The following is a 12,244-nucleotide window of genomic DNA, read 5'->3' as shown; positions in this document are numbered from 1 at the left end:
GTGTGTTAGAGACAGTTACAGATGGGGAAATATTACCTTGGGATGCAGTGGAGGTTCTTATCAGAGATTAAACTCCTTCCCTAAAATCACTGTGATCTCAATGATTTTCGATATCCTGACTGAAATGATTTTGTCGTTTCACTGCGGTAGTCAAGCACGAGTCTACTCCAGAGCCCCATGGGTGGTTTGTTTTTGGGTTGGCTACATTGCTCAGAGCAAACGGTTGTGCTTTTTAATACGTAATAAACCTTTATACATGTATTTGTTTGTTATTTGTATTTTATCCTTGGGCACAGTATTACAATTGAAGGACCTGTGAAGCCAGTTGTGAGCAGTAGAGGAGCTGATCAATAATGCATTGTGCCTTTAGAAACAGAAAAATAATAACAAGATCGAAAGGGGTAAAAAAAAAAAAGGGTCCCTTTTGGCTTGCATTCTGTATCTTTCTTCACAATATCAAGTGTGTCTTTAGTCCATCAATCGATATGATACCTCCGTCGGGACAGGGGAGGGTAGATTTTGGGGGTGGGAGGAACCACCAAAGTGTCTTTCTCAAATACCAGTTCAATGTTCCAAGGGTTGGGGTGTATTTCCACAGAAATGTGTGAGGTGGGGCAGGGGGGAAGGGCAGGTATGGGGCAGCGGATATTATTATGGGTTCATTTTTTTCCAGCGAGCCACCCCATCCTCCATTCCCATCTTCCAAGTTGTGTCGGGCTGGATTCCATTTAAATTCCAACAATTCAGAAAGTGAATCAAAAGTACAATTCATGAATTGAAACATTTGAGAATTCAAATGGCACTTCTCAATTCACAAATTGAATTTTTAACTCATCTCCTGGGTGGACTGAATTGAAATGGAATTCTCCCCCTTCGCCTGATCGATCCCGACTCCTCCTTCTCTACCAGACAGTGGTCTCTCCCATCTCCTGGCCTGGGTGGGACATGGGGGCGCTGTAGCTGGAGTTGCTGGCCAGGGAGAAGGGGGGGCTGGGGCCCCCTCCGTATACTTCCCCAGGGACTGGCTGCAGGGAGTTGGGTAAGCCTGGCTCAGGGCTGGGGGTGTCTGCGTGGGAGATCATGTCTGTGAACCTTTGGTCGTCCGAGGGGTGGTGCTGGACTGATACAGAGCCCTCCATGGCTCCATGGATGTAAGGGGAATCGGCTGGCGATTGAGCCTGCGAGGAGGGAGGCCCATGGGTGTAGAATTCGTAGTTACTCCCTGGTCCGTAGTAATCACCCTGGTACTCTGCGAGAAGGACAAAAGAAAGCACTTAGGGCTGCTGGTACTGGTACAGAGTGAAAAAGCAAACACTAATAAACTCAAATTAAAAACATGTCATGTCATTACAACATCATCCCGCGAACCTGCTAGGTTTCACAATGCTGTTAACCTTTATAATTCTACACCGTCATACAAAACGTATCTTTCCAATTGTGATAATGAGGGTTAAAATAAAATACCCAAACAAAATAAACAAGCTAATTATTGACTCACACAAACAGAACCCTGCTAGTTTGACAGACCTTGAGAATAGACCTGGGGCGGTAAGGAAGGGGGAGGTGCAGAGAGAGGGGTGTTAGAATAACCCCTTCACACACGCATACACACTCTCTCTCTCTCACACACACACACACACACACACACACACACACACACACTCCCTCTCTCACACACACACACACACACACACTCTCTCTCACACACACACACACACACACACACTCTCTCTCTCTCACACACTCTCTCACACACACACACACAGAGTCCCTCTCTTACAGCAGAACAGAAGGATGGATGCAGCACTAATAAGGGAGAGCAGACTCCCCTGCGCTGCTGCACCACAAAAGGGCGTGAAAAGAGACATGTTGAGAACGGAGGGAGCTGTGAGCGAAGGATGAAGGTTTTGTCCACATCTCCCCTCCCTCTCTCCCTGTTCTAGCCCTTCAAGGCTCCATTTTATTAAAACCTCAATGCCATGAGCCATTCAAGCAGGTATGCACTAACTACAGCACTCGAAACTGTCAGTCACAACGCAACCCTCACATCTTCAAGGCAGGAGCTGCAAACTTGTCTCTGTCTCTTTTCAAGGGACACAGAAGTCACCGGTACACTTGGTGCTGTTGTAATAATCTCTGACATTTTACAGATTTCGAGATTTTGAACAAATGCTTTTGTTTTATCTTCCTATGGTTGTTTACCTGGCCTGGTCTTAAAATATGTTAGATCTTGTTATCATATATAATTATGTTATATCTTGTTCTAGTAAGCCACCTGACGAACCCCAATGGATGGGTCCTCAGTAATAACCACAATGAGGATCCAGAATCCAATAAAATCATTCCAATAAACGACAAGTATAAGCAATGAGACCTACTGTCCCTGTAGTAATCCACTATCTTATTGTTTATATAAAGTCAGATGGCTTTTGTTATTATGTTGTGTTTATTACCGTGTTACATACGCTGAACAGTGTTCAGGGGAAGCGATAGCAATAAGTCCAACCCTTAATAGTAATAGTTTTTGTATCGTGCTTTTAATATGAGGTAAACATTTGCTGAAACAGGACTAGATACCCTAATGCAGAGGTCTATGCTGTACTGCACAAAATGGCACACTGTGTTATCAGAGGCGTTAGAGGTGTTGAAGTGTGTTGAGGAGTGTTGAGGTGTGTTGAGGTGTGTAGAGTTGTTGAGTCTTACCTCCGAAGTAGCCGTAGGCCCCGGGCCCCATGATGTCTGGGTCCTCCAGCCTCCCCCCCAGGGGCCTCATCCTCCGGGGGCCTCGGAAGAAGGCGTGCCGTCGGGCCCCCAGGGCACTCAACTGCTTCATCCGCCGCTCTTTGGACCGCCGGTTCTGGAACCAAACCTAGGACGCACAGAAAGAGTCAGAGCTGTCAGCAACAGACACAATCAAACCACAACACGTATTCCATATGTCTTTTTGTTTTGGACAAATTGTATTTTCATGGACTTTTTAAATCTTTATCTATATGTTTACCCTAACCATCACCATACTCAGCATCAATATGAATTTAATTCAAACATTTTTAATAATCCATTTCACACTTACAATAAAGAGCAGACATAACTAGTTCCAGTCCAAACCAACTTTTCTGTAGTACATTGAAGAATAGACTAGTTTATCGCCAGATAAACTACTTCACAGAGAATTAAAAGCTCATTTCAAATTAGAAGGACCAATCTAAAAATGTAATCAAATCAAGGCATCATAAAATCTAATCATAGTTAATTTTGAAACCGTAATTGTTTTAAGGCTTTTGTACATTGTCCATTTCATGGACTCCTGCACTTTCATTTTATGCTGGTTTGTGCAACTCTTATTGTTAACGTTTAAGTTAACAAACTCTACTTCAGACCTTGATTGTTTTTAGACGATTTGTTTTGACCATTGAATTAACCATTTCATGGACTCTGGGTGCAATTTGATCTACGCTGATTGTGCTGCTGCGCTGTTCACTTTACGTACAGGACAGCTCTCCATTATAAGAGACATCTTCTATCTCAACTTAATATAAATAATTATTAATAGATGTGTGCAATTCACACAAATGTCTCAGCACATTAAACAGAAACTTGAGAAATGGAAAGACACAATCCCAAAAGTATTATATCAAATCACCAATGATGAGGAATCGCTGAGACAAATATCATTGCCCTGTCAGTTATGTTTATGACTGCAGGTATGCAATGTTCAGTAAATGTATATGATCTGTTATTCATGTGTGTGTTTTAAACATGTCCTAACCCCCAGGAAGCTGATTTTCATAAAAGACCAAGCTGATTTTCATAAAAGAAAAAATGGCATGCTGATAGTTGGAGTGTATTCAGCTATTGTAGAGATGTTACTCTTCACCTGAAGACCCTATCATCATTAGTGACTTTATCTAGCTGTACAGATTAGAGGGCAGAATACAGGGCTGAGACAGAGTCCTAGATGTCTATAGAATACCCTGACTAGACAGCCTCTCAGCCCAGGCTGAATGGAGACGTGACTTCAGACAGCAGAAAGAAGCAGAGTAATGTCCAGAATCAGAATGAATGATCGAGGTGGGTACATATAAGAAATAAAAAAACGTATATATGTTTTTCATTTTTTTGCCACCTGACTTTGCAACCAAGGTGCATGCAACAAAAAACTAACTAGACCTAAATAAGATATTCAGACACTGTTTGGAGGACAATAAAGATTTCAATAAATGGTCTTCCTTTAAAAAGGAGTCAAATAGAGTCAGACATAAGGTTCAGTTTCAAACAGGGATGTGATAGCAACACATTCTCAACACCCTTGCGATCAACTTGACACGGTATGACATTGTGGGCCTGCATTTAGTACTGAGGTTCTATTCTATGACTATACAGTCTCATTAAGCAGCCTTCTTGGGCAGGACTCCCTGGAAGAGAGAGATGCTTTACCAGGATTTTCCTTTAACAGGATTTCCAGATTGAACAAAGTAACAGAAAGCATCACAAGCTACTAATACGCGGTAGCATGATCTCTGTTGTTATTCTGCAAGAGCATTGCCAGATCTTTAGAAGTTGACATAAGCCAAAGAGGGCGTACAGTGAAATACAGTTGTCACTGTTCTAAAATAAACTTTGCGGAGGAACAAAGGGAGGCGGAAAAAAAATGTAAAAATGGCCAACATATGGAGGAATAGCTTTGCATTACAAACACATAACACATTCTTGTGTCTTTGCCTCGCCACTGCATAATAATGTCTGTTAACACCAGCTAGGCAACACCAGCGGCAGAATCCCACCGTGTTGGAGATTAACAAAAACACACACACAAAAACACCTAAAACCACTTAGGCATTCCTCTCCATGCTCTCTCAGCAAAGGCGACACCTGCTTATTGAGAACAATCGTCTAACTGTAGGGTACATTTTTATGGAAATGTTCTCGCTCCCCTCCAGAGAGCGTTGCTTAGGGATTACACACACACATGCTGGAGCACCGGCACGGCTCCAAAGGGCTCCCGCGCAGAGTGCAGTCAGAGTTAACATGCAACAAATGAGAGGGGGAGACGGGGGGAAATGGGCTCCATTTTGGCTCTATGCATCGCAGTGCATTATGTTGTTGATAATAACAGCCCAATGTGAATGATTCAGTTTCGTTGAGGCATGGCGATCGCAAACAAACACAAATGCACACACACACACACACACACACACACACACACACACACACACAAACAGCCAAATGTGATTTTGATTCAGTTGAGGCATGGCAATCACAAACACAAACTCACACACACACACACACACACACACACACACAAACAGCCAAATGTGATTTTGATTCAGTTGAGGCATGGCAATCACAAACACAAACACAAACTCACACACACACACACACACACACACACAAACAGCCAAATGTGATTTTGATTCAGTTGAGGCATGGCAATCACAAACACAAACACAAACACAAACTCACACACACACACACACACTCAAACAAACAAACCCAAGGTGCTATACCTATAAACCCTGGTCTAATCTGAGAAGAGACTGAAAGGGCTGTAAGTGAGTGAGGACAGAGAGGAGGGTGAGCGGCGGATGGTATGTAAATCTGTGAAATCAGTGATAATTACAGTAAGCGCACAAAAAGCCACATCTCAGCTGGCAGAAATGGTGCTAATCACCCTAACACAGTCTGAACCCAGTCTGTGTGTGTGTGTGGGGGGGGGGTGTCTGTGTGAGTCTGAGTGTGTGTATACAAGTGCATGTGCAGGTGTGTGTGTGTGTGTGTGTGTGTGTGTGTGTGTGTGTGTGTGTGTGTGTGTGTGTGTGTGTGTGTGTGTGCGTGCGTGCACATATGCGTGCGTGTGAGTGTGTGTGTGTGAGTGTGTGTGTGATCCAGAGCAGACCATATTGAGGTTATGACTGCAAAGGCAAGGGGTCTGAATGTGTTTGACAGCCTTGTGAAGATGTCCCTCTTCCCTGAGGTACACAGAACGGTTAATACTTTCTAATTAGTCGTGGCTTGATCACAAGTGTTCAGAGGGTCGTTTGATGTCACCACAGCCCACAATATCTAGGCCTATGTTGGTGATTCGGATGCATTGCTGTAACACATTGTATCATATAACTGCAATTACACTTTCAAAACATCGCTGTATCTATGTTATGGAAAAATACTAGTCATCTATTATCTGCAGTTCCAACCAAGTATTACAACAGACTTGTGACTGCAAAAAAATACATCAAAAGCATGTGCTATTGATAGCTATGGGAATGTGAATATCACACTGACTTGGTGAAAGAATCTAAAACAATCACGTCATTATTTCATCTACCTTCAATGTATGAAATTATGATTTCAATATTGTTTGCTAATTAAATGTCCACATATAAATAAGTATTGTCAATGAACCTTTATACTTCTAAATTTACAAAGACAATTTGTATGACTTAAGGTTGAGGTTTTAAAAAAGAGCTAACTTTAACAAATAAGACTTGTTTAGAATGGGGCAACATTCATCAATTCCAAAATCCCATTTTCATCCCTTTTTTTCCATCTTCCTTTCTTCTATCACATTGAAATGATAATATGAATATAGCCTATGCATAAGCATGCACATTGCGCCATTCAAACACCTTCCTATGATCACCTTTAGGACAGCTGAAATCTCGGATAACGGGAGCCTTTCCAAAAGAATACCCTGGTCCATATATAAAGGCCTATAGTCTAATCGTATGTGTGTTCTTCGAGGACAAGGTAATATGCTTTTCATTATTTTATTTTCAACCTTGTAGTTTCTCTGCAAAAAACGATAGCCCAATTAGTCAGCCATATGCTTACAAAATGAAAACAAATAATTAAATAGCTGAATAGCCTAATCATTTATATTTTGACTCCTTTTACAATTACAACCTGATAATAGCCTATATTCTGTTTTCGATTTCTATAGCCTTCCTTCTCAAATGGATAATGGGAACTTCAATTAATTATTGGTCTTATTTCAGTACAATTAAAATCCAATCTATTCTAATGTATGACGACTGTCATATCAGACACTTTCAAGCTTATGATGTGCTCACCATGCCACACAGTATACACCACAGAGAGCAGTCTCTATGCCTATAGGCCAACCTAAACACAACGTTTCGAAGAACATCTCGAGAAGTCGACATAAACCACGTAGCCTCGTGTCCTACCTGGATCACTCGCATGTTTAGTCCTGTTTCCTGGGCCAGCTGTTCGCGGATGTGGCGGGTGGGTTTCGGCGTGGCGACGAAGGCCGCCTTTAGCGTCTCCAGCTGCTTGGCTTTGATGGTGGTCCGCGGCCCTCGCCTCTTAGTGCCCGACGTCTGCTCCTCGTTCTCATTATTGTTCGTTTCCTTATCTGAGGACGTAGAATTGTCTGTCTCTTTTGTGTCGTCCTGTATCGGGTCCGCGAGATCCGGCGATAAACTTCTGTCGGTACACGATGACACTGGGGAATGGAAGAAATGGTCTCAATCAGAGATGTCAAGGGGCTTTCTGCTTAACCGATAGATTGCTTACCACTTGCGACCAACACAGACTTAGACCAGACAAACTCAGAGACCACGAAATACAGAGACATGACATGACAAAGTGCTTAATGTTAAATGTATTTGTCTGTCCTCTTCACTTATTCAAGTATTCATTTAATATATGAAATAGGGCAATATTACATTAATAGACTATTATTCAGAAATAGACTATAGGCTGCAGGCTAGGATATACCATATTCACAAATAAAACCGGTGTCCTTGTGACTATAAAGCGGATATAAATAATGAAACAGAAATGTGTAACAAAAAGGGGAGACTATCTAGCAAGTCCCCAAGGACCCTCTGTGGCACACGATAACAGCTTGTCATTGTCCGATGGGAGGGGATGTTTGAACCATTCATCTGACAAGAATTTATAGCCTTCATAAGACTAGCTATAGTAAAATCCTTTCAGCTATGCTAAAATGCCTTGTTAGGAGCATCATCAAAAGGTAGGCTACACTGCCCTACACGGCCCATTGCTGCAGTGAGAATATGATAGAAAACATTTGAGGACGCACAATGAGAGGTCAAAATCAATGTCACGTAAAAAAAAAAGAATCAAAAAAAAAAAGTAAGAAGTGAGTGAGGCAATACAGGCATGAACTGAAATGTTTATCAAGGGCTATGGTGGATATTCAGATATGTTTATTATCATTTGCTTGGGCTATATCCACAAACTTCTCAATTCAATCTTCAACTGACCACACACCACTGCAGGTTTAGATTGCAAAGAAGAAAGTAATAGAATAGAACAGAACAGAACAGAACAGAACAGAACAGAAATGAAAAGCCTTGGATATTTCTGTGGCACATATTCCGCTCGTTTGATTAGATAAAATCATTGGAGCTTAAAAGGCTATAACAACACGCTGAGCAAGGCTAAAGCTTTCATCCACCAATATTCAGTCATCCACAAAGACTGAGTTAGTAGGCCTAAGTTCAGTGGTGGTGAGAATCGACTTTGACAGTTAGCCAACATCATGGGACGTACAACTAACTAACACACGCGCCCTGTCCATGGTTCTGAATTGCCTGACTTATAGATAGGCCTATAGGGACAGATGGGCAAAACAGCAGCAGCGACAGCAGAAGCAACAACATAAACAAAAACAACAAAAACAACGTAGTCTGACAATGGGTTATGTAGCATCATCTAAAGCATTTAAGATTTTTAAATATATATATATATGTCTAGTCAATAATAGGCTACTAAATATAAGGGAGTGTTAGAGCCATTATTCCACGTGTTTCTTTATCACCAACCAGTGTGTTGACTTTAAAATCGTTATTGTATTGAAAGAATCAGTTCATCTAGAGCTAATCAATTAATCCATTAACGATGGCGTGAACCATTCCACAAATAGGCCTCGTACACGATATGCTTCTATACTTGCACTCACTAAAATGCCTCCATCCACACTTTTGAAAATGTGCAGGCCATGTAGGGCAACTCATTTGAAGAGAAAACTCCTTTTGAGAAATGTGCGTAGGCCCTATCCAATATTAGCAAAGCACTGACTGAATCATAATCAAAGTGTAAAGGCCTGAGACGCAGGGGAATCCGATAGTTACCTGAATTTAAGTTTACTTCCTTGATGGCCCCTGGGCTCAGGTAATCGTCTTTGCACACAAACTTGTTTTCGTCTATGACATACAGTTCCTCGCCCGTGGACAGCTGCTTGTTGCAGACCATGCACGTGAAGCAGTTCAGATGGAACACCTTGCTGCGCGCCTTGCGCACGAGGTCGCTGGGAGAGATTCCTTGAAGGCAGCCCGCGCACTTCGTGCCAAACCGCCTGGAAAGAAATCGGAGAAGAAGCGTGTGTGAAGTCATTGAAATAGAAAAAACATAGACAAAAAAATCTAAAATCTAATTTAATAGAGCTATTGATATAATCAAAACAAACGAAAACGACTGGATAGATAAACACCATGTAACTTGGTAACCGCATCTATAAGCCTCTACTTGAAAATCCTCCAGAAGGTGTTGCTCATTTGTAGACTCTGGCAGCCACAAAACTGCAATCTAACAAAAACTATTTTCTTTTTAGATACTAATACTACTACTACTACTACTAGCCTACTACTACTACTACTACTACTACTACTACTACTACTACTACTACTACTACTACTACTACTACTACTACTACTACTACTACTACTACTACTACTACTACTACTACTACTACTACTAATAATAATAATAATAATAATAATAATAATAATAATAATAATAATATACTATAATAATAATAATAATAATAATAATAATAATAATAATATATAGGCTACAGCCTATATACTATATATGTAGGGTATAATAATATACTATATAGGCTATATATATACACCCAGATTAATATTATATTAATATTATATAATATTAACGGTTATTCTACACTGGGCCTTATTACTATTGCATCGTGTCACTTGGTAGGCTATATATTCTGGTAGAATAACAGAATAATTTTAATTGGAGGTTAATAGTTTCTATTTAAAAAAATACATTTCACCTGCGCCAATCTGAGAGAAATAATTATGATTATGATTGAGTTGCTCTGACAATAAACCCACGCAAAACGTGATTAGTGACAATCAACACATTGTGACCGAGGAGATATTATAGGATTAAGCAGAGTACAGGAACATCTTAGCATCGAAAATCTTCACATAATCCACATTCACCCTATTCAAATGTAAAATGAAGGGTGGGTATATTATGTGGATATACAAACGTTTCCAAGGATAAGTCGACAAGGTAAATCGGTAGAAAAACTGGAAAGGCTACTGAAAGAAAGGGTGTAGGCTATAGTGTTGCAGAAGCTCTATTTGTTTTCCCCACTGTAATATTTGTGCAAACCTCCATTGTGAAATAATCCACCATATCATGAGCCATAAACCATTTGTCACGCGCCTCTTATGCTGATTTGGCAATCTCTCTCATCAACATTTTGTCGCCTCAGTATGACCAACATATGAGGAATTGAAATATTTAAAATGTAATTCGAGTATGGAGGAGTGGAGAGTTTACTTTAGTCCTGTTTGGGTTTTGAGACGCATTGAGCGAGCGGTCGAGGCAAGCATCCTGTTTGTAACGCTTGAAACACGAATGTGGGCTATATGCGATGTGGTCTATTCCCTTGAATTTGCGATGGTATCGCACCACTGTCCCCTTTCACATGCATGGAAAGCCACCCCCAGCGAAAAGACAGAACTCTACTTACACAACAAATGGACACATTAGGGTGATTACTGTTTCGCCTGGCTAATGGCTGGCCATTTAAATCCGAGGCTTGATGGGACCCGGCTAATATGATGGTCAAGGCCGTTCGGGGCCAACAATACCACCACAAAGGCTTAAACACAAGGCCTTACATGTCATTAAACAATTTGTTAGGGGAGAAAAAAGCTGACACATAGCCTAACTAATTGGTATGATGCTATGAAAATGCGAGGAGACAAACAAGGACCTACACTTATCACTCAATTAAATGAAACACTTTGAAGAAAAGTGAGCGGCTGTAATAGGCCTAATGGACATCTAAAAAAAAACTAAAAAAAACGCGTAAAACATAGAATACAGGTGAGCACAAAATAAGCCTATATATGTCTATTTAGAAATACAATTCCACTGTCATGACAAATACACAATACATTTTGCTTATAGCCTGCAACTAAACCGGGCACACATGACATGCCCATGGTGAGACCAAACGCCTAAAAGCCTACACGATAATAAAAAAAGGCCTACACAATACCTACACAATACATTATCAATTCATTTAATATATGAATTGATAATGTTGTCAGCTATTGTCAGCGATCTAGTCACGAGTAGATCCATGTAAATTAATCTGTATATTTTTTCTCTATCTTTTTAGGGATTTCTTTTAATAAAACAAATAAAAAAGAATTGGTATATATACCAAAGTATTTTGTACTGACATTATAAACCTATTCGAACAATAGGCCAGTCATTTCTTACACTGTACCTATTTCACCTGATTTGATAGGCCTATGATTTTTGTTAAATACCTGGAATTGTTTTGTTTATCAGCAATTTTCACACAGCAAATTACCATTAGGCCTAACTGTGAGGAGAATCATTTGATTAATTACAGTATTGACGTTAAAATGACAGCAACTGTATGGCAACATGAAATCCCACACATCATTTGTGACTAATCCACAACAAAATCCACAGAAAAACTGAAATCCCCAATGACATTGCCTTAAGAAGGAAGAGAATTTAGGCTACTCCATGGTGAATTTGATATGGCATGCCAGCCCGTTTTACGTGTTAGACCTTACCTGAAAAAATCCATTTTGCAATAGAGCTTGCCATCCCTGGAGAAGCACTTCTCGGTTAGATTGCAATTACACTCACAGCACTGGACGCACTTGGCGTGCCACGCTCTGTCCAACACGTTGAGCAGGAACCGGTCCAAGATGGGTCGCTCGCACCCGGCGCAGTGGGCCATCATGTCGCTGCCCTGGAGGACACCGAGTGCCGACCTTCCCAAGCGGGCACCACTGCTCGGACTGGGGCAACCCGGTTCTACGCGGAACAACGTCTTGACTCCGGGACTGGGGACAAAGCAGGAGCGAATGTTCCGTCAGTGAACCTCACCTACCCCTCAAAGGTAAGTTAACAATCCCTGAAGTGAGTGTAGTCCTGGTGGTCCCTTCTG

At 41.1% G+C, this 12,244-nt stretch overlaps 1 protein-coding gene across 1 annotated transcript; it reads right to left on the bottom strand.

The window, feature by feature from the left end:
• Positions 1–902: 902 nt before the first annotated feature.
• Positions 903–12,037, bottom strand: lhx5 (LIM homeobox 5; the record flags this gene model as incomplete). The annotated part of the gene is made up of 5 exons (XM_080530201.1): positions 903–1,249; positions 2,704–2,869; positions 7,188–7,465; positions 9,123–9,346; positions 11,865–12,037. 5 exons carry the CDS (start codon positions 12,035–12,037, stop codon positions 903–905), a joined length of 1,188 nt encoding a protein of 395 aa, XP_080386327.1.
• Between the last annotated feature and the right edge of the window lie 207 nt (positions 12,038–12,244).

The sequence above is a fragment of the Nansenia antarctica genome (genome assembly GCF_963989245.1).
Source record: "Nansenia antarctica genome assembly, chromosome: 4".
In the NCBI taxonomy this organism is placed as follows: domain Eukaryota; kingdom Metazoa; phylum Chordata; class Actinopteri; order Argentiniformes; family Microstomatidae; genus Nansenia; species Nansenia antarctica.
This window is presented reverse-complemented; position numbering and strand designations above follow the sequence as displayed.